This window comes from Cyprinodon tularosa, unplaced genomic scaffold (assembly GCF_016077235.1).
Source record: "Cyprinodon tularosa strain WSP-4 unplaced genomic scaffold, ASM1607723v1 ctg159, whole genome shotgun sequence".
In the NCBI taxonomy this organism is placed as follows: Eukaryota; Metazoa; Chordata; class Actinopteri; order Cyprinodontiformes; family Cyprinodontidae; genus Cyprinodon; species Cyprinodon tularosa.
In genome coordinates, this window is record NW_024038427.1 from 1,329,979 (window position 1) to 1,349,474 (window position 19,496).

A 19,496-nucleotide genomic window follows, 5' to 3' on the forward strand; every position below is an offset into this window, starting at 1 on the left:
GTTTGCAAATATAAACATCTAGAGATGTCTTATGATCAACAGATAGTGAAAAACTCTTGAAAAGAATTTAGTGTCACTCTTTGATGACACAAAGAGGCATAAAAAATGTTGGAAGCATCTGTTATTCACTTCAGCGCATCGTGTGGTTTTGTAAACTAGCAGTCTGTGCTGTACGTGGTCACCTAGAGTCTGTTCACTTGAAATGTTTATCAGGTTAACTTGAGTTTGCTGCAAAGCTGATGATGTCTCGATGACATATACGACACATAAGTGTTATCTTAACTAAAAAAGGAAAAGTAAAACAAAAAAGCAACATCTCAATCAATATTAATCTTATTGGTTGCTTTTCTCAGGATAAAAACTGACAAAAATATTAGTGGAAGTTAGTTAATGCCGTTAAGATTTCTAGAATTAACAAAAAGGCACTGCATGAATCCACAAAACAAAAAGGTCTCCATACACCTACGACCAGAAAACTAAATTTGGGAACAACAAGGAGACTTAAATTCTGACTAAAAAAGCTGTAAAATGCACTTAGTAAACAAGAAAAGGCTAATAAAATTTTGCAACAACCTGTAAAAACTGTAACCATCAGATAGATGGAACAGCATGATTAAATGGGTTGTAATTCAAACATTATAGCAGCGTACTGGATGTAAACCAACACTTAATAGTTATTAAAAGGATCTCTATTAAATGTTGTAAAAGGCTGTCATTGTCACTGGCCTAAAAAATTTGTATGCAACATCCACGACAAACTTTAACTAGAATAAAAAAAAACAAAAAAAAACAGAACTCCATTGATTATTAAAAGCCAAAATAGAAATCAGCAGAGAGCATATATGTTGTTATCACCTGCTGGTCATGCTCATGCATAAAAGGAAATGGCAGAAAGGAGGCGGAAGCACAGAGAGAGTAAAGCTGCAGGCTGTCCCAGAAACCTTTTGGTTTGAAGGCATGTAGACATGCATGTAGCCAGAACTCACCTTTGTAGACGTTGAGGGTGATTGTTCGAACTGCGATGCGAACCATGCTTTCTGGGTGGTTGAAAAACTTAATGGCTTCGGTGTACAGGGCAAAGTCATTAGTGTGCTGTGTGTGGGAGACAGAGAGGAGGCGCCAGTGAGCAAGGCTTCATGCAGCCAGGCTCAGGCCATAAATGACAGAGAATAAGGAGGCAGCTGGACAGGAATTCTGACCTGTATCATATTTTATCAAGTTTTAGCAGTAAAATTTTTTTTTGCTGATTTAGCTTAATAAAAAATAAATAATTTAGAAATTCAGACACTTTATTCCTACAGGAAAACAACTGCATAAGTAGAATGTTTTGTGATGTAGAATTGTGTAGTAAATTCCTTAGATTGATAGAAAAACCATTTCATGAACATAATTAGGTGCATGCATAATTTTACTCTCTTAATAATGCTTTAATAGGTGCTTTAATATCCTTTTGACATGTCAGTGGCTTTAGAAGCCATCTCTCTCTGCATTCCCATATCTGGTCCTCCACCGTACCATTCCTTATTTACTGAGGCCTCAAAGTAACAAGAGTACAAACTGTAAAATCTATCAGTCACTCAGAGGTTCCAGTAAATGAAGCAATCAGATCCTGAAACCAAACCAACAGCTTGTAATCTAGGTGTAAAAATCGAACTTGTTTAACTAACATAAGCACTAAACAGCTATCCAATAGCGCCATCTGGAGGAAAGAAAGTCTTAAAACATGATGCCGCTGTAGTTTATTTTACCATAAAAGAAACAGGCATCAATAATTAAAGAACAGCGTTTAATATTCAGCAAGTTTTAGAAGGAGAGTCTAAAATGTGTTGGACTGCACAATGTAAGATGCAAAATAAAAAGATAAATACAAACAACAGTTTTTTTTTGGCTCAACAACACTGTCAAATGATCAAAATTGTTTTGGTTTCAGGAGCAGAACACATAGACAGTACACCAACAACTTTCCCCAGTGTATACGGACGTAGAGAAAGGCAGATTTAAAAATGTCATCAGCAACAGTTAAGGGGGTCACACTCGTTTAAGTTTACCAACTATTACTGTTGATAAAGGTAAATAACAAAACTTACAAAGTAATTATACAGGAACTAAACACTTGGAAAGAAAAATGTGGTTAAAGGGATCATTTCAAAAATACTATCTTCACAAAAACTCTGCTGCAAATTAGGGAAAATATGTTTTTTATTTTTATATATATCTATATATCTTTCTATATCTATATCTCTATATCTTATCTATATCTCCACAGGTGGAGGCCACTGACATTTTTCCCCTCCTCATCTTTTCTGACTCTTTTTCACCAGTTTTGCATTTGGCTAGGGTCACTGTCACTACTGTTAGCATGAGGCGCTACCTAGACCCTACAGAGGTTGCACTCTGTAGGGTCCAACTCCTCCAGAATGGCAAATCATTATGTGCCATTGCCAGGTTTGCTGTGTCTCCCAGCACAATCTCAAGAGCATGGAGGAGATTCTAGGTGACAGGCAGTTACTCCAGGAGAGCTGGACAGGGCCGTAGAAGGTCTACAACCCATCAGCAGGACCAGTATCTGCTCCTTTGTGCAAGGAGGAGCAGGAGGAGCACAACCAGAGCCCTAAAAAATGACCTCCAGAAGGCCACTGGTGTGAATGTCTCTGACCAAACAATCAGAAACAGACTTCACGAGAGTGGCCTGAGGGCCCGACGTCCTCTAGTGGGCCCTGTGCTCACTGCCCAGCACCATGGAGCTCAACTGGCATTTGGCACAGAACACCGGAATTGACAAGTCTGCCACTGGCACCCTGTGCTTTTCACAGATGAGAGCAGGTTCACCCTGAGCACATGTGACAGACGTGAAAGGATTTGGAGAAGCCGTGGAGATTGTTATGCTGCCTGTAACATCGTTCAGCATGACTGGTTTGGTAGTAGGTCAGTGATGGTCTGGGGAGGCATATCCATGGAGGGACGCACAGACCTATACAGGCTAGACAACGACACCCTGACTGCCATTAGGTAATGGGATGAAATCCTTGCACCCATTGTCAGACCGTATGCTGGAGCAGTGAGTCCTGGGTTCCTCCTGGTGCACGACAACGCCCGGCCTCATGTGGTGAGAGTATGCAGGCAGTTCCTGGAGGATGAAGGAATTGATAACACTGATTGGCCCCCACGCTCGCCTGACCTAAATCCAATAGAACACCTCTGGGACATTATGTTTCAATCCATCTGAAGACGCCAGGTTGCACCTCAGACTGCTCAGACTGTCCAGGAGCTCAGTGATGCCCTGGTCCAGATCTGGGAGAATATACCCTAGGACGCCATCGGTCGTCTCATTAGGGGCAGGCCCTGATGTTGTCAGGCATGCATACACGCACATGGGGGCAATACAAATTACTAAGAGCATTTTGAGTTGCTGCAATTTCAAATGGACTAGCCTACCGCATCATTTTTTCACTGTCATTTTTTGGGTGTCTTTGAATTCAGCCCTCTGTAGGTTGATAATTTTCTTTTCCATCAAATTATGTGGTATCCTTTTGTTCCTAACACATCACCAAGTCCATATTATCAAAGTGTTCTTTTAACTTTTTTGAGCAGTGTATATATATATATATATTAGGAGTGGAACGATTCACAAAATCCACGGTTCGGTTCGATTCACGGTTTCTGGTCACGGTTTTCGGTTCGATTCGATACATGTTCATTGTTATACCGAAATCCCATAAAAATTTATAAAATTAATGAAAAAATCCCCCAAAAAATAATGGATTGTAATTATTTTAAATTATCCGCAAAAACCCTGGATCATTTCCGTATGTTTTGCTGCTTTGAATTTAATCATCTGGCGCATGCTCTCTAACATCTCCAAGGGACTCAGAGTGGAGCAGACGAAGCCACAGTGGGGGCTGTAGGCTTTGCTTTGAGCAGCCGGTCTGGAGCGCAGCGGGGCGGAGCGGGGGTTACTGACGGAGTATGTGGGATTTCGGGGTTAGCATGACATGTTGCTGTTAGCATAAACAAAACGTGTTGCACAATGCTTGCACACTGTTCCACAACTTTCTTTTCGCCGTCATCGTAGGTCACTCTAAATGCAAAGCGCTCCCATACAGCAGACCTATAAAGTGCTGCTGGCCTGTCTTCCAACTCCTGTTCTTTCCCACTCGCCAGTCCGACACAATTCTCCACAACAACTGATTTTTTTCCCCTGCTACACCCGGCTAAGCTGCTTCGCTTCTTCTTCTTCTTGTTTACTACTGGCGGTTGGCTTTGGTCGCAGTACCGCCACCTTCTGCACTGGAGTGTAATCGCTTCCTCTATGAGAAAAAGGAACAGCGCATGAACCGAACGAAACACACGCGAACCGAACCGAGACAGTCGAACCGAACGATTCTGACGGTTTTCATAAATCGTCCCATCCCTAATATATATATATATATATATAATGTATTTTTAGCAAATAAACCATGTTATTATTTTGTCATTTATCAGCCACTAATATTAAAGCCTGTATTTTTCCCCACCATTAGCATACTCTTAACTCACTTTCTTCTTAATTGTTAAATACATTGCCTGCCACAGAGGGATTCAGCTAAATTAACATTTTGCTGTTGAATCCATCTTTGTTTTATTACATGTACCCACCCCTGTATGGCCTCACCTCATTGTAGAAGAAGTGCACAGTGTGGTTGTTCAGTTTGAGAGACAAAGTCTTGAGGAAGGAAATATAATAGGCCATGATCTCTTCGTCTGAGAAGTCAAACTTGTGGACGATAATGGAGTTGACATGGTTATTCGATAAAAGATAATCTGTAAGTGGAGGACAACATGAGTTACTTAAGGTACCAAGATAGACATTTTGTTGTTTGATAATGACTGTGACATAAAAACCTGCTGTCTACTTTAAAATAAAGAGCTTCTAGCTGACTTATATGTAATTTATAACTCAGACCAACAAGTAGATCCAGAAGGATATAATTTTTCATTCATACTGCCAGATCTATTTATTTTCTTTAGTGTGATATTGTACTCACATAGGGAAGTCTCATGGCTGATGTTTTCAAACAATATGTTGAGGGTCTGAAGGAGTTGGACGCATACATAGCGACCAGACTTTTGACGTAGGATGTTGAGGAAGAAGACAAACATGTTCTTCTCCAGGAAAAAGCTGATGACAGACAGGAGGGTAGACAAAAAGAATAACTCTGTTTCTGAGTCAATGATTTTTCCATGTACCAGTCAAAAGAATCAATACATCACTTAAAGCAGCCTGGAAATTTCTACAGCTGATGTGTAAAAGTTTTTACCTCCGCCAAGGAGGTTATGTTTTTCAGTGACTTTTAGCCAGCGTAACGGCCTCTAAATCTGTGTTTTTATACACATTTACCTCCTAATTTGCACATATACATAAGAAAAACACCATAAAAACATGAACACTGCACTGTTTACACTCTGTATTTCACTCACCCTGAGCCCATGCAGGCAGGGGAGGGTGAACACCTTTGAAAGCAAGAGTGAGGTTAACAGGTTCTGATAGATTCCCAAACGGTTGTTCTGTCAAGCTACACCAACCAACCCATTTTTTATTTTTCCCCCCAATAAAACTCATCACTGCTGAGCCGACGCATAGCTGTCTTACTGTGGCTGCAGGTGGATCAGATTAACCCCTCAGGTTCAGTTTAATAGTTTGCATATTAGGGGGATATATAAAAATTGCCTCCTTAACTATAGTTAAGAAATGCACAAACAACATAAGCCCACAGTTAAGACTTTTGCCCCATTTACACTACCCTTCTTAAACCTACCCATGTCGAGTTCGGATCAAGCTTGTATCAGTTAACCATGCCGAGCTTGGTTCCTTACGACCATTTACTCATCACACTAGCACGGTTCCTCGCCTTCTATCGGCAGTCCAAGATACTACAGCTCTCAAGGCGGGAATTACGCAAACAAAAATGGCAGCACCCATAAAATTCAGGAACTTGTGTGCCTGGATAGCATCTTCCGGCCAAATTTTAATAAGAGCCTCGGTCTCAGCATCAACCTGATCATACCATGCTCTTATGATGCCATTTATTGTTAATAGGCTGAGAAGAATGACATGGTCTGCACGTGCGCTCTTTATCATCACAGAACCGAGACACAACTGAACCATGCCGAGCCCTACTGTTTTAACTAGCATTAAATTTAGCTTGGTTCGGTTGTGTTGGCATGGTCCAGTTCAGTTCAGTTTTACACTCAACAGTTATCTCGGGTACCGTGCTCAGACCGTTCTTGGCATGGTTTTAAAAGGGTAGTTTAAATGGGGCTTTTAAGATCCAACTGTAGTAACCTTAAGAAAATGATTGCTAATAGAAAGCCATAAAGGACATTGACTTACTCGAACACTGAGCTGTCATTCTGATCCCCCCAAATGAGGATCTCTGTGATGGTGCGGATGGTCTCCACAAGCAGGTTTCGGTTGTGATCCGTCACAGTGGTGTTTTTGGTAAGAATATGGTACATGTATCTGACAGAGACAAAAAAACAGAGTGGAAGATTACAAACGTTTAAACAGCCCCAAACTGTACAAGTAAATGAAATTACTGTGGTCAAGGAGTAAAAAAGTGAAGCTGTAGAAGGTTAAAAGCTGCTCAAATTTACATCACATCATGTTTTTAATAATTTGACTGAGATTCTAGCAGAAGTTTAGAGTATGGTGCTAGCATAAAAACAGGCCACCCCTCCCCCACATGTTGCTGTTGGACTGCACCTCACAAGAAAGACCCATTTAACTTGTATTTTACCCCAAAAACATAGTTACTAATGAGCAGGTAATCTAGGGATTTCTATATCGTCATCTATCACTGTTATTAATATACGAGTTTTACTATAACATGAACAAACAACATAATTACCAAAAAAATTAGATGACAGAATATAATGTTCAGTAATTTTTTTCACTAATAACAAATCTGTACAATAACAATAACAAATCTGTGCAATTATTGATACATATACATTATTTTAACAAGTGTGAAATGTAACTCTATTCTGTTTTAACTTGAAGACATTTTAAATATTACTAAACATTTATTGAACTATTTTTTCCTAATGGTTATTATGACTCATTCTTACAAGACAGCAGTCTGTAGATGTAGTTATATGAACTAAATCTTTATAAGATTGACAGTTCATACCAGATTCGATTAACACCCCCCGCCCCCCAATTAGGGCACCTGTTAATGTAATCTGAAGTTTGCAATAAAATATACAGATAAACCTGTTATTTGCTGCACCAGCCGTTAACTCGGTATGCTACTGAGCATTAATTATTCAGGGCACACAGGTCCAGTTTCACAGAGGTTTGTTTGGAAAGTTTCATTTATATCAATTGGTTTTATTATCCATAACCACAGATATCTGGGTTATCGTTACATGCTAGCTAGCATATCATTTCACACATAACAAAAACAATAAAGCAACAACAGCTTGCTTTATTAGTATCCAACAAAGTAAAGAGCTGTTGACTTTCTCTTTCTTATCAATTTAGGTATTGGATAAGCCACTATTAACTTTATTTCAGGGCTGGTACTACGGGCTAACGTTAGCCTTGGTTACGTTATTTACTCACTTCAAATGGTCCAAGGAGTGGATATTTTTCGTTTTTCCCTGTCCTCCAACCCAGCTCCGCGACCGGCCGAACATGGCTGAAGTTTAAAATAGAGCTCCCTTCCTGTTAGGTATGCTTTTTACTAAATATAAGGGGTTGCATTAATCCATAGCACTCACTTTCCCCTTGTACCGTAGCACACAGAAGGAGATAGGCGGAGACGGTAGCGCCGAGGGGGTATGACGCCATGAAATTAATACGAAGGGAATTGTGGGAGTTGGAGTTCTTAACACATCCGGGTACATGTCAGGTTGCTTGGAAAACCAAGGGATGAAATTCATGAAAAACGGAACTCTAAAATTTACAAATTACATTAAATACGTTTTTTTTGTAAACAATAAATGATTTTGAGAGTTGATGACTGATTTGCACTTATCAGAATCAGACACACTTTAATAATCCCAGAGGGAAATTACTTTTGTTACACGGTCCAGGTATTAAGAAATATATATATATATATGTGTGTGTGTGTGTGTGTGTGCATGTGTGTGTGTGGGCGTGTGTGCGTGTGTGTGTGTTTGCAAGGAAACCAAGAAAGGCATTAAAATGGGTCAATAAACAATATCTGCCTCTTTGGTGTGAGTAGTGCTTCAAGGTCATCTTCTTTCACCAGCTCGGTTTAACCTGCATGAATCTAATCCATCAAATTAAGTAACTATTAAAAGGCATGTATGATCAATGTTAACATATTAAACAGCATATCAATTATTCAACAGGAAATCATGGCATTTAGGAAAACTTAGTAGAATTTTAAGTCATGTAAAATAACATTAATAAAGGTCAGATAAGTAATGACAAATGTGCATTAGTGTTTTTTAGAAATGCAAAGTAATCAGTATGTGCTCAGGTAGTGTATAAGTGTAATTATATACACAAACCATATAAATGGATAAAAGCTAGTGGCTGAAAAGCAGGGCAAGGTCAAATCTGAATTATTTTTGAACTCTCCGGCCTTGTTTATAAAAGTTGGTCTAATCTGTTGAGCTCCTTACAGTATCTTTGCCATTTTCGTAGCTCAGAGTGTGATTCATCCTGTGTTAAATCAGAGTCTGTGATCATAAAGACAAGATTAAACTACTTTTAAATCAAAATCGTTTAATGTCCCCTTCTGGAATTTTATTTTCCCAAAAAGTAAAAGCAGTCATCCTGCTTCTCTCTGGACTGTGTAACCTATAGTCTCTCAGCTTTGATCCAATAATCCCTATTAATTTAGAGGTCATCAATTAGCCACATAATGACCTATTGAGCAGACTCAATTTTGGTAGGGGTAGTTTCAACCCTTCTGGTGAAAGTCTCAACACAAAAAAGCACATATCTAGAACATTTCACCCTGTTGTCTCTTCCCATGTCAACAAAATCCATAATGACTCCCATCCAAGGCTCGCTAGCAAGGGGGAATCCTTTCATCCCTTTCAAGTAGCCCGAGGGTTAAATTTTGAACAAGTTAAACTTTTGACCAACTAGGCCAGAAAGTTTTTTTTCCAGAATTGTGGCTCCTGTGGTGAGCTTCCTCACAGAGTGGAGGAGTGACGAAGAGGCCACAAGTCTCTCATGATTTGAACTTCCACACCCCAGTTTCCTTGTTCTTAGATGCTCCCTTCTCAACCCATGCCTGTTTCTCATTGGGGTGCACCAGCTGTTTGGATGTCAATGATTTTCATCAACAATGTGGTAGGGTTGTCACAATACTAAACTTTTCAACTCGATACCGATACTAAGTAAAATATTCGATATTCGATGTCATTTTCGATACCACAAGGATAAAAACAAAGATAAAATTTTTTCATTAATAAACAAAATACAATAAATAGATAAATAAATACAATAAACAATATTTTGAGGTTGTATGCTGTGCACAATATTAAGCAAGCTTGATAAAAAACACAAAATTAAAATTAAGTGTTCTTTCCTTGGCTATGCTTTACACACATAACAATGACACTAGCCAAACCAGTTAAAAAACAAAAATAATTCTCAGCAGCTGCACCTGTTACAGAACAAAGTCTGAAACCGAAAAGTGCACAGAATTATTCAATCACACAGTGTTCAGAAAGTGCATTTTCCTCTAATCTGCGCATAAGATGAATGACTGTTTAAGTGCCATTGGTGGTAGCACTGTATCGTTACTTTAAATGAGTATTGTATCCGGATACAACTTTTGACAACACTACACTGTGGCCTGTGGGGTTAAGGAAATGTGCTGCAGGCCGTGTTTTTTCAGTAATCAGCAGTATTTTTAGAAAAGAATAGAAAATCCCTTTATTGTCCCATGATGGGGAAATTGTGGAGTTTACAGCAGCAAAATGTTATAGTAGAAGTGGTCACATAAATGTGCACCTTAGAAAAGTGTTTAAAAATAACAGAAAAGAAAATAAACAAAAACAGTATTCTACTGTACAATTTTTTTAACAATATAAATACTCTGTTATTCTCCATTATTACTTTTGAAGTGCTACACTAATGTGCACTTTATACCAGCAGCTTTCTCCGGTTTTGGAAAAGCCCCTTTTAAAAAAGCACCTGAGCAACATGTTTGACAGGTTTTCCAGCGGTGGTCAGAAAATCTATATAATTATATTCAAAAATTTACTTTATGTTGACACTCTGGCTGTTCTCTCTTTCAGCAGGGCTGGCTTTGAGCAGTTGCTGCATCTCTACTGTCACTGTAAACTGAGCACAATTAGTATGATGCAAAAAAAATAAAAAATACAAATGACTAAATGGGAAGAATTTTATTCTGAATTTTTGTTTTCCAGACCTTAATTATTGTTGAATGAACGAATGAATAGGAATTTATTTCAGACAATTTGACAAACAACAATAAATGAGTCAACCGAATACACAAAAAAAGACTAGTTGACATCAACACTATCATAAACACTATCAAAGGTCAGCTTTATTTATTCTTTCTAGCTTTATTGCGTTGCTTTTCAATAAAGACTTGCCACACACAGTATGACGGACCCGTACACGTATGGTTTTACGGGCCAATCCGTGGCCGGTTTTTGAGCGTGACGCTTAATTCACGCGACGATTTTTCCTCCGCACATCCTGTACACAGATTGACATCCTCACCACCCAATCAGAGTAAGGCCTGGTGATTGGGGAGCCAATCACCTTCCAAAGGCTCAGATGTCGCTTTGTGGTCGGCTATGTTTTGGTGTAGTTGGCGAAAACGTCCTGGGACATTTACCTGAAAAAAAAAAAAAAAAAAAGAAAATTAATAATTACAAGAAAAAGGTTTTCATGGATACCGGTTTCTGGTCCTCGTTTTTCATAAGTGTCCTCGCACTGTAAGAAGTACAAATGCCGCACTTTGTTTTGGCTAACCTTGGATGCAACTGTTTTTAGCTCTGACCAGCTGGCACGGCGCGAGCAAGCTAAAATGATATTTGAACTGTCCGGGGGTTATTATTAGCAATGAACGAATATTCGTTCACTTTGCCTGTTTTTCTCCTGTTTTCCTCAGGACCATACAGATAAACTGTTGGAAGCCGAAAAGCTGCCCGTTACCGCTGCATGTCGGGCCGAGTAGAAATGGACGCCCCTGTCCCATTAATTTCAACAGATTTTCAACGATAACCACCAGCGACCTCGAATCAGCGCTGCTCACATCAGATCGTGGTTGTTGGAGTTTTCTATGATCCCCTCGGTCTATGCCCAGCTAGATTCGGTGGAATTGTTTCTGGACGAGCTCCCATATATGTTTTATTTGGGCCTGTTTTTTGTGAACGTCCTCATCCTCTACTATGCTTTTCTGATGGAGTACATCGTCCTGAATGTGGGGATAGTATTCTTACCTGAGGACATGGATCAAGCACTGGTGGACCTTGGGGTGCTGTCCGACCCGGCTTCCGTACCTTATGACACCGACCCGGAGCTGGATGTGTTTTAAGGATACCTGGAATGACAGGGTGGGACTGAGGAAGCACAGAGATGGGGACATGGCTCACAATGGGTGCTGCTGCAGGCTACTTCTCACAGAGACATTTGATTGAAAAAGTTATTTTCTTAAACTAAAATATACACAATGCCAAAACAGACAGGTTGTCTTGGCTCCAAGTAAGGTGGCCGGATGAAGATTAGACTGATGACCATCTCTTCTGCAGCACTGTGATGTGCAGCACCTGTGGCTTTGGCTTCAGACACAATGAAAATGAACTCTCCATGTGCTCCCAGTAAAGACTGAAAGCTATTCTCTGTTACTAAGTAATAGAGGATAGCTGTGATGATTTGCATGAAGATCCACTCCTTGCTCCAACAAAAAAAAAAACTTTCCATCTTATTTTTATTTGAATGAAAATACCTAAAAAAGGAGAAAACAATAAAAAAAACTAGTCATATCCATTTGAGTGTCTTCAGCTACTCAATGAAACATTGAGAACTGTTTCATCATCCACTTATAGGCACGTTTAGTGTTTGATCACTCAAAGAAGCAGAATCTATCGATGCTGCAGCTTGTTCACTAAGTCAGAATAGGTCTTTTTTAGGTTCATCTCTGTATCCCAGCATCATCAGGAACACACACACTCTCAGGAGTAAAGTTAGCATCTCTGGGTGTACTGGTTAGACAAAATGCTATTACTGGAGATATGCTGTGAAGCTTTGATATAGTGAAACAAAATGAATAAAGTTCTGCTTCTTATGCTGTTTTTACTACCGTGTTTAAAGGGATTTTTGTTTTTTACAGTTTCTGTTCTGTGCGAATACATTGCAGTTTTCCTGGCAAATGTTTTCAGTGTTATAAATGAAAACCTTTGGAGGAGATTTTTAATTTGTGTTCAACATGGGGTTTAAGGATGACTGAGGGACTTTGCATGATTTTGAAATTCCCCCCATGTTCTGACTCTGTTTATTGAAAAACAAATCTGAATTTCTTTTCGTAAAGCATATTTTCTCAAAAGCAATAATAAGCTAATAATGTTCAATTAGATATTAATGAGACCACTCACCTAATTTAGTAAATATGTTTACTAAAATGCTAGAATTGATACTATATTTTGTTTATGATGCACAACATGTAGTGCAGATTAGACAAGGACAACAGAAACTAGTATTTTTCACTCCATAATATTTATTTACCACAATAAAATGAATTTCTATGCTGCATTGAACTAGTCAGCTGCTGTATGGAGACAAAATGATGCAGCTTTTAAACTTTAATGTATTTTTTTTTTTTTTTTTGATGGCTGATCTTCAGTCTGTCTTCCTGCCCCCTCTTCAGACTGCCCTATTTTTCATTTGAATAACACTGCCTGGTGTGCTAACATGGCTATTTGGATAGCCCGACCAATCTTGAATTAAACAGTAAATGTAAGTATTAACACCACGATGTAGACTGTTTTTTTTTTCATAAACTTTGTTAGATTAAAATCAGTGCTATATTTATTCAAATCAGGTTCTGTGTGCATAAATCCATGTACCCATGAGTATTTTTTTAGTACCAAATTAAAATAAGTTAATGGAAATTACAATTACAAATAGCAGTTACAAGAAATTTTGATTTGCCCACATAAGCAATTTTAATTAACTCTAATTTTACTTAAAAGAGATGCACCTTTTTAATTTCTGTTGTATGATCCAACTGGACCTACATGCAGCATCACTATTAATTGTATCTGAGATCTAACATCTGAGCCATATTAATAAACTTTGGTAAGAAAGTGTCTCATTATTTTGTTTACTGAGACCCAACATGTAATTATAGAACTGAAATCCCTTGTCAGAAATCATAAAATCATATTTTTGACCTAATATCCCAAATATACACTTTTGCTATGTTGTTTAATTCACCTATGTTTCAATTAGAAATAAAGAAAGTTTTCAAATAATTGGATTTTGTATTTATTCATGTTAGAACAGTAGACACAACCATGCAGAGCCAAAAACCTGATCCTGAATGTGGAGAAAATGAAGGAGATCATCGTTGACTTCAGGAAGAACTGGCCTTACCAGGCTTCACTGCTCATCAACAGCTCTGCTGTAGAGGTGATCAGCATCACTGAATTCCTGGGGATGCACATACAGAAAACATGACTTGGACTGTAAACACCACCCCACTGGTCAAAAGGGCACAAAAGCGCATGAACATCCTGCAGAGAATAAAGATCACCTGCCCCCACCCATCCTCACAACCATCCAAAGAAGCATCATAGAGAGCATTCTGACCAGCTGTCTCACTGTGTGATGTGGAGGCTGCAGCTCCTCAGAATGGAAGAATGTGATAAGAGTGGTGAGAACAGCAGAGAAGATCATTGGGGCTCCTTTTCCCTACATAAAAGACATTTCATCTCAGTACTGCTCCTCCCGAGCCGCTAACATTATCAATGACCCCTCACACCCCCACCATGGACTGTTCTCCCTGTTGCCCTCTGGGAAAAGGCTTCCTAGCATTCAGTGCAGGTCCGAAACAGCTTCTTCCCCACCGCCATCAGACAGCTGAATGTTGAAAAAACTCCAAATCAGCTCACAGATTCTGCATCAAACTGATCATATCAATACGGTTTTTTGCACCATGTTTTTCTCCCACAATGTTTACATTTGATCACTGCATCACTTCAACAAAATGGAAATGTCATGAGAGCTGTTCAAAAGGAAAATTAAATTTTTATACACTCTGTGTATACAAAATGACTAAATGTTGTCTTAGTCAATTCTTTTGTTATTACATTTAATCTGGAGTTTAAAAAACATTTTAGTTTTCAAAAGATTAGATTATAGGTTTCATTTTCTGATTATGCGATATGGTTTACCTTAAGAATATTTGCTTTTCCAATAGTTTATTGATTCCTTTATGCAGATATGGTTTGATAATTAAATGAACTCTTTATAGTAAATATATAAGACACTTTTAAAGAATAATTATCAAAATAAATCTAAGGAATAAATTCAACTCATTATTAGGATATATCATATTATATAATTATATAGGATTATTAGGACACTTTATACTATAATCTTTTTTGCAGTAATTGACCCGGCCCAAATAATAAACATATTCCGCCCATGAGTAAGGCTGAAAATCTAGTCCTCGTACTTCAGCTTCCCTTGTTTCCTGTTAAATCCAAATTAAAATTCAAACTTTATAACATATAAAGCCCTTAACAGATAAGTTCAATCATACATCAGAGATGTACCGGTATTTGTGTTATGCTTCATCCTCGACCAGGTCGCAGGGGCAGCAGTCTCAGTATCAAAATTATTCCATATGCTAATAGCAGAACACTTAGCTCTCCATCCCTGCTGGTGGTTCCTGACATTTCTGAAATTAGACTTATTAGTTTTTGGGCTCTCCTGTGAAACCAACCTCCAGTTTTAGTCAGGCAGGCACCCTGTCTACTTAGGACGAGGTTTAGCACTTTTATTTTTGATAAGGCATATACTTAGACTTGCTCAATTCACTCTGCTATACTTGTAGTTATGCTGCTATAGTCTTAGGCTGCTGGAGGACATAAATACCCCTTTTCCTCACTATTGTAAATGTTACATTCTACTATTTCTAAATTTGCGTTATTTGTTTGCTTCATCTTTGTGTTCTCTCTGCCTTTTCTCTTCATAACAGCTACATCTCGCTTGTTGCTCTCTGCCTACTGTTGCTCCATATATGCTTGAGCCGCCAAGAGTGGCCCCCTTTTTAACCTCTTTACATTGCCTGCAAGTACATTTTTAGGATTGATTTTAAAATCCTTTTATTTGATTAAAAAGCTTTTAATGGTCTTGCCCTGCCCTACCTGTCCATGATGCTACACCCCAACACTCCCTCTCGTGTCCTTAGAACAGCTGACCAGTTGTTACAGAGGGTGCCAAAGACAAAACCCAAGGTCAGAAGAGACCATGCTTTTTCTAGCGCAGCTGCAAAGCAGTGGAATGACCTTGCCTTAGCCATTAGATAGGCTTCTTCACTTTCGGATTTTAAATTCCTCTCAATACCCATTTCTTTTCTTTGGTTTTTTACACAGTCTGAGAATGTTTTCTTTGTTTTACTGTTTTTTTTTAATTATCATTTCATTACTACTTTTACATACCACTTTATCTAATGTTTTATGACTGATCAGTTTTATCTTATGCTTTTGTTGCATATAGCATGTTGGTTCTTTTGGGTAATTAAAGTGCTTTATAAATACATTTGGTATAGTATGCCTGGTGTGAGGGATTGCTGTAGAGTCAACAACACAATGACTAACTGTCTATTATAGCTAGATGCTCATTCTGTAGGAGTGAATGACTTGACCAGTCTGTCTGTTCGATCTTATTGAACTGACTCTGTAGAGTGCCTTGAGATGATGTGTTGTGAATTGGCACTATTTAAATAAACTGTATTAAATTTTTAAACAGATATAATCTTACTTTGTATTTTTTCTCTAATCCACATAAATAATAAACATCTAACGTGTTGGGATCCTCAGGCTTGCCCACCAGAGGGCGCCGAGGATCCTCTTCTGCTCTTTGTTATTTTCTCTTAGACTGGAGTTACTGTTGGGATCTGGAGCTTTACCACCTTCCTCCAGCAGAGTGCGCCGTGGGTCTCCTGGAGCTGGAATCTTCCAGCACACCTGTTGTTCATCCACAGAATTTTAACACCTATGCACTATATTTAATTATTCAAAATGGTATAAAGTAAAGTTTAAGGGCTTCTCTTAAAGCCCTCAATGACTCAATGAGGTTCTCTATTTGGGGATATGTCAAATATTAACCACAAGGCGGCAGTAGAGAGCAACAGTTCACCTACCAGTTCAAATAGAGGGAAACTGAAGGTTTTACAAGCTTTTACAATTTATGTATCTTTAAATAGTTTGTATGAATAAGTATGAATAGTTTAATCTAGAGAAATAAAAAAAATAAAGGGTTTATCTGTATTAAAAAATACCAGCACTTCTAGGAGTTTTGAATTCATTTATTAAATCTGTCCTTTACTTGGAATTTCATTCCATGAGAGGCCATTGGCACCATCAACATGATTCAGCCTCCCTTTTGTAACATTTCATCCAAACATAGTACAAATGTTAATGCTGTAGATACTGTGCTTCCATAACACATTTAGAGAGCCATGAACAGTGCTGTAGTCTGAAAGGTCAGTCTGTGCAAAAATAGAGAACAGAAACATGCCCAAAGGAGAAGCGAAAGTTTGGGGTTTTAAATAAACCCATGCATTCAGAAAGGGACATGAAAAAATAAACATGTGACAACACCACTAAACAACTTGTGTTTATAAAAGTAGCCAGGAAATGTTTAGTTTGCACCCCCTCAAAGACAAACACAAAAGAAAATGTCCCTAAAAAATATCAAAAAGGATAAAAATTAGCTTTCTATACAGAGATTATAAAGTTGTGCAAAGTTTTGTTCAAATATTGTTTGAAGCATACCACACGAGTGAGCCTGAGTGATGTGGGTGTGTTCATGTGATCCCTTTAAAGACAGAATCTTTACCTGGTGAGTAAATCAGCAGCTGATCATTGTAGTGCAAATGTTCATATGCTAGTTTTTCTGTTTGTGTAATGTTTTACATGCTTTAGAACACTTAAATGTTAGTGTTCATATGTATACATAAGATGTTTGAGTTCAGTGTAAGGCAGATCTGTTTTTAGGATTAAGCTTAGTGCCAGAGGATGCGGCTGTCCTGCTGCTGAAGTCTCTCAAAAACTCCATATGGAATGCACTGGTTCCACATCCTGGGATAAGATCAGACAAACCAAGTTAAGAACATGAAATGAAAACATATCTGAAAAAATGACTTGTGTTTTTTTTTTTTTTTTTCCATAATATGACTCACCTTAAAGTTTTAACTTTTTCACAGTTTTTCAAACTGGCTCCCAAGCTTTGTGCTCCAACATCTGTCATCTTGTTATATTTCACGCTGTCAAATGAAGACAAACGGGGAATTACAAAGGGAATTCATCAATATGGAAATTTTTACTTATGGACATACTTTTAAGCGGGTATATATCTTATTTCATGTTATTGAAATTTTATAGGATAAACAAACACAAAGTAGAGATTACTTTTGAGGCAGAAAAAGAATAAAACATCTTGTATAAAATGAATTTGCCATTTTGAGCTCTGCAGATCTAAATCTGAATTACATTTATTTCCTTATGCGCAAAAAAGCTAAACCAGCAAATTTAATGGAAGATATTTGATCTCTTTCTGCAAGGATATAGGGAATTATTTGCGCTATTCTATCTAGTTTTATTTAATTATAGGTATATTGTGGAACATGAACCTATAGAACATTCTCCAGTGGTTTGCAGCTGGGTTTGGTATTTGGTACCATCCACCCAGGGAGGAACGTTTTATAAGGCTTAGACACATGAAGGTCACCAATAGAACACTATCTGTTGCCGTACAGCATGTAAGCTAAAAAAATTCATTTTCTTTTCTCATTTGACCAGAGCCTCCTTCTTCTAAGTGTTTGTTATGTCCCTTAAATTATTTGTGTACAATTCAAACTAGTCTTCAATTTTTCCCACTCTATCATGGAGGCACAATTGCAGATCTGCAGCTCCTCCAGAGTCACAATGTGTGTATTAAAGGTATGGAGGACTATCTTTTATTTCTGGGTGGATCATTTAAATAATTGGTCTTCCTACTGTAATTGTCGATCATTCTCCTTATATGTGTATGTAAGTCTATCCTATGTGCTTGTCCCGTTAACTATCTTTTTCTGCACATGCACACTTTCAGGCGTATATCTGTGGTGAGCTATGGTTTCAGACAGTTATTGAAGCTCACCTTTCTAACCGAGGTTTTTGGAAAAAGGCAAAGGTTTGTAAGAGAAAAAGTGTATGAGAAGAAAAGAAAGGTCTCAGAAGAGGCAGATATATTCTGGAATGCTTTGCGCGAAGAGCTCTCTTTGCAAAGCATTATGGGATTTGCTGTCACAGTGGCCCGTTGTTGTCATAGGCTGTCTCTACCTAACAGCTGGACTAATAATAAAGATGGTGCAGGGACCGCAGGCATTTCCTTTAAAGGGGTGATAGAATGATTATATAGGGTATTTGGTGGTTGTCCTTAAGGTCTCTGAATAGGGTGTAACATTGGTTGGGCTGAAAATGGCATATTTGCTGTTCTATGAGCCCTAATGCAAGCCTGGTTAAAAGCCCTAGAATGAAAAAACAGGTTTCTTCCTTTCATGGTATGCTCATGAATATCTAGATGAGCTGCGCACTGATTGGTTGGTGTACAACGAGCAAAGCTGCTGAGCAAAGACGCATTATAGCAACAAGCACTCAATCATTGAAACATCAAATTGTTGATATGGTATGGTGACCAGAGGTCCTGTTTTAACCCGGACATGTCCTACTTTTCATACCAAAAAAAATGTCTTAGGGGAATTTCAAAATCGTCCAAGATTTTGGTCGACAACAGTGCAGCGGGACCGAGCCGTGAGCTCCAGGGCTGGTCCGGGAACTCGGGGGCAGGGAGCCAGCAGGGGACAGAGCGACCGAACCCGACCCCGTGCTTCTCCGCGCCTGTGTTAGCAGCACCCAGCATACCCACCGCCCGCCTGAGGACGAGCGGCTCATGGCTCTCTGCTGAGGTCCGGTCCAGTCTGCAGCCCAGCAGTCAACACTTCATACCCCCCCCCCCCCCCCCCCAACCCCACCCCCACCCCCCCGGGGTGTGACAGAAATACAGGCCAGAACCAAGTAAGGCAACATCCCAGAGTTTACGTCAATTCGGGGCTTTGTTTGTATTCGCCCGTCTTATGGTGGAAGTTTAGAATTGTGAGATTTGCAGAGAAAGGAGGTGTCGATGGGGTTTGAACTTCTCTCTACGTACATTTCACCCACTGAACTATCGTTATTCATCTATGACAATGGAAACTCGGTTTTGCATTCTATGACCCCTCCAAGTT

At 38.8% G+C, this 19,496-nt stretch overlaps 3 protein-coding genes across 9 annotated transcripts in view; 1 reads left to right on the plus strand and 2 right to left on the minus strand.

The window, feature by feature from the left end:
- The window catches only part of clec16a (C-type lectin domain containing 16A), a 54,889-nt gene extending 47,076 nt beyond the window's left edge, over positions 1–7,813 (minus strand). For 6 of the 7 annotated variants that reach the window (XM_038280347.1, XM_038280344.1, XM_038280346.1 and 3 more), the window contains exons 1-5: positions 7,604–7,813; positions 6,371–6,499; positions 5,025–5,158; positions 4,652–4,800; positions 987–1,092 (exon numbers count right to left, since the gene is read on the minus strand). In XM_038280347.1, the coding sequence (XP_038136275.1) occupies positions 987–1,092; positions 4,652–4,800; positions 5,025–5,158; positions 6,371–6,499; positions 7,604–7,677 (592 nt within the window). In that variant the 5' untranslated portion in view covers positions 7,678–7,813. The remainder of the gene's footprint in view (positions 1–986; positions 1,093–4,651; positions 4,801–5,024; positions 5,159–6,370; positions 6,500–7,603) is intronic. The other variant, XM_038280343.1, reaches the window with a different exon arrangement.
- A 2,954-nt stretch (positions 7,814–10,767) lies between these two features.
- On the plus strand, positions 10,768–12,966 carry dexi (Dexi homolog (mouse)). Its single transcript, XM_038280348.1, has one exon. The coding sequence runs from the start codon at positions 11,283–11,285 to the stop codon at positions 11,535–11,537; it is 255 nt and encodes an 84-aa protein (XP_038136276.1). The 5' UTR covers positions 10,768–11,282; the 3' UTR covers positions 11,538–12,966.
- A 3,551-nt stretch (positions 12,967–16,517) lies between these two features.
- The window catches only part of ciita (class II, major histocompatibility complex, transactivator), a 31,328-nt gene continuing 28,349 nt past the window's right edge, over positions 16,518–19,496 (minus strand). Inside the window, exons 21-22 of the mRNA XM_038280299.1 lie at positions 17,412–17,495; positions 16,518–17,310 (exon numbers count right to left, since the gene is read on the minus strand). Coding sequence (XP_038136227.1) covers positions 17,235–17,310; positions 17,412–17,495 — 160 coding nt within the window. The 3' untranslated portion in view covers positions 16,518–17,234. The remainder of the gene's footprint in view (positions 17,311–17,411; positions 17,496–19,496) is intronic.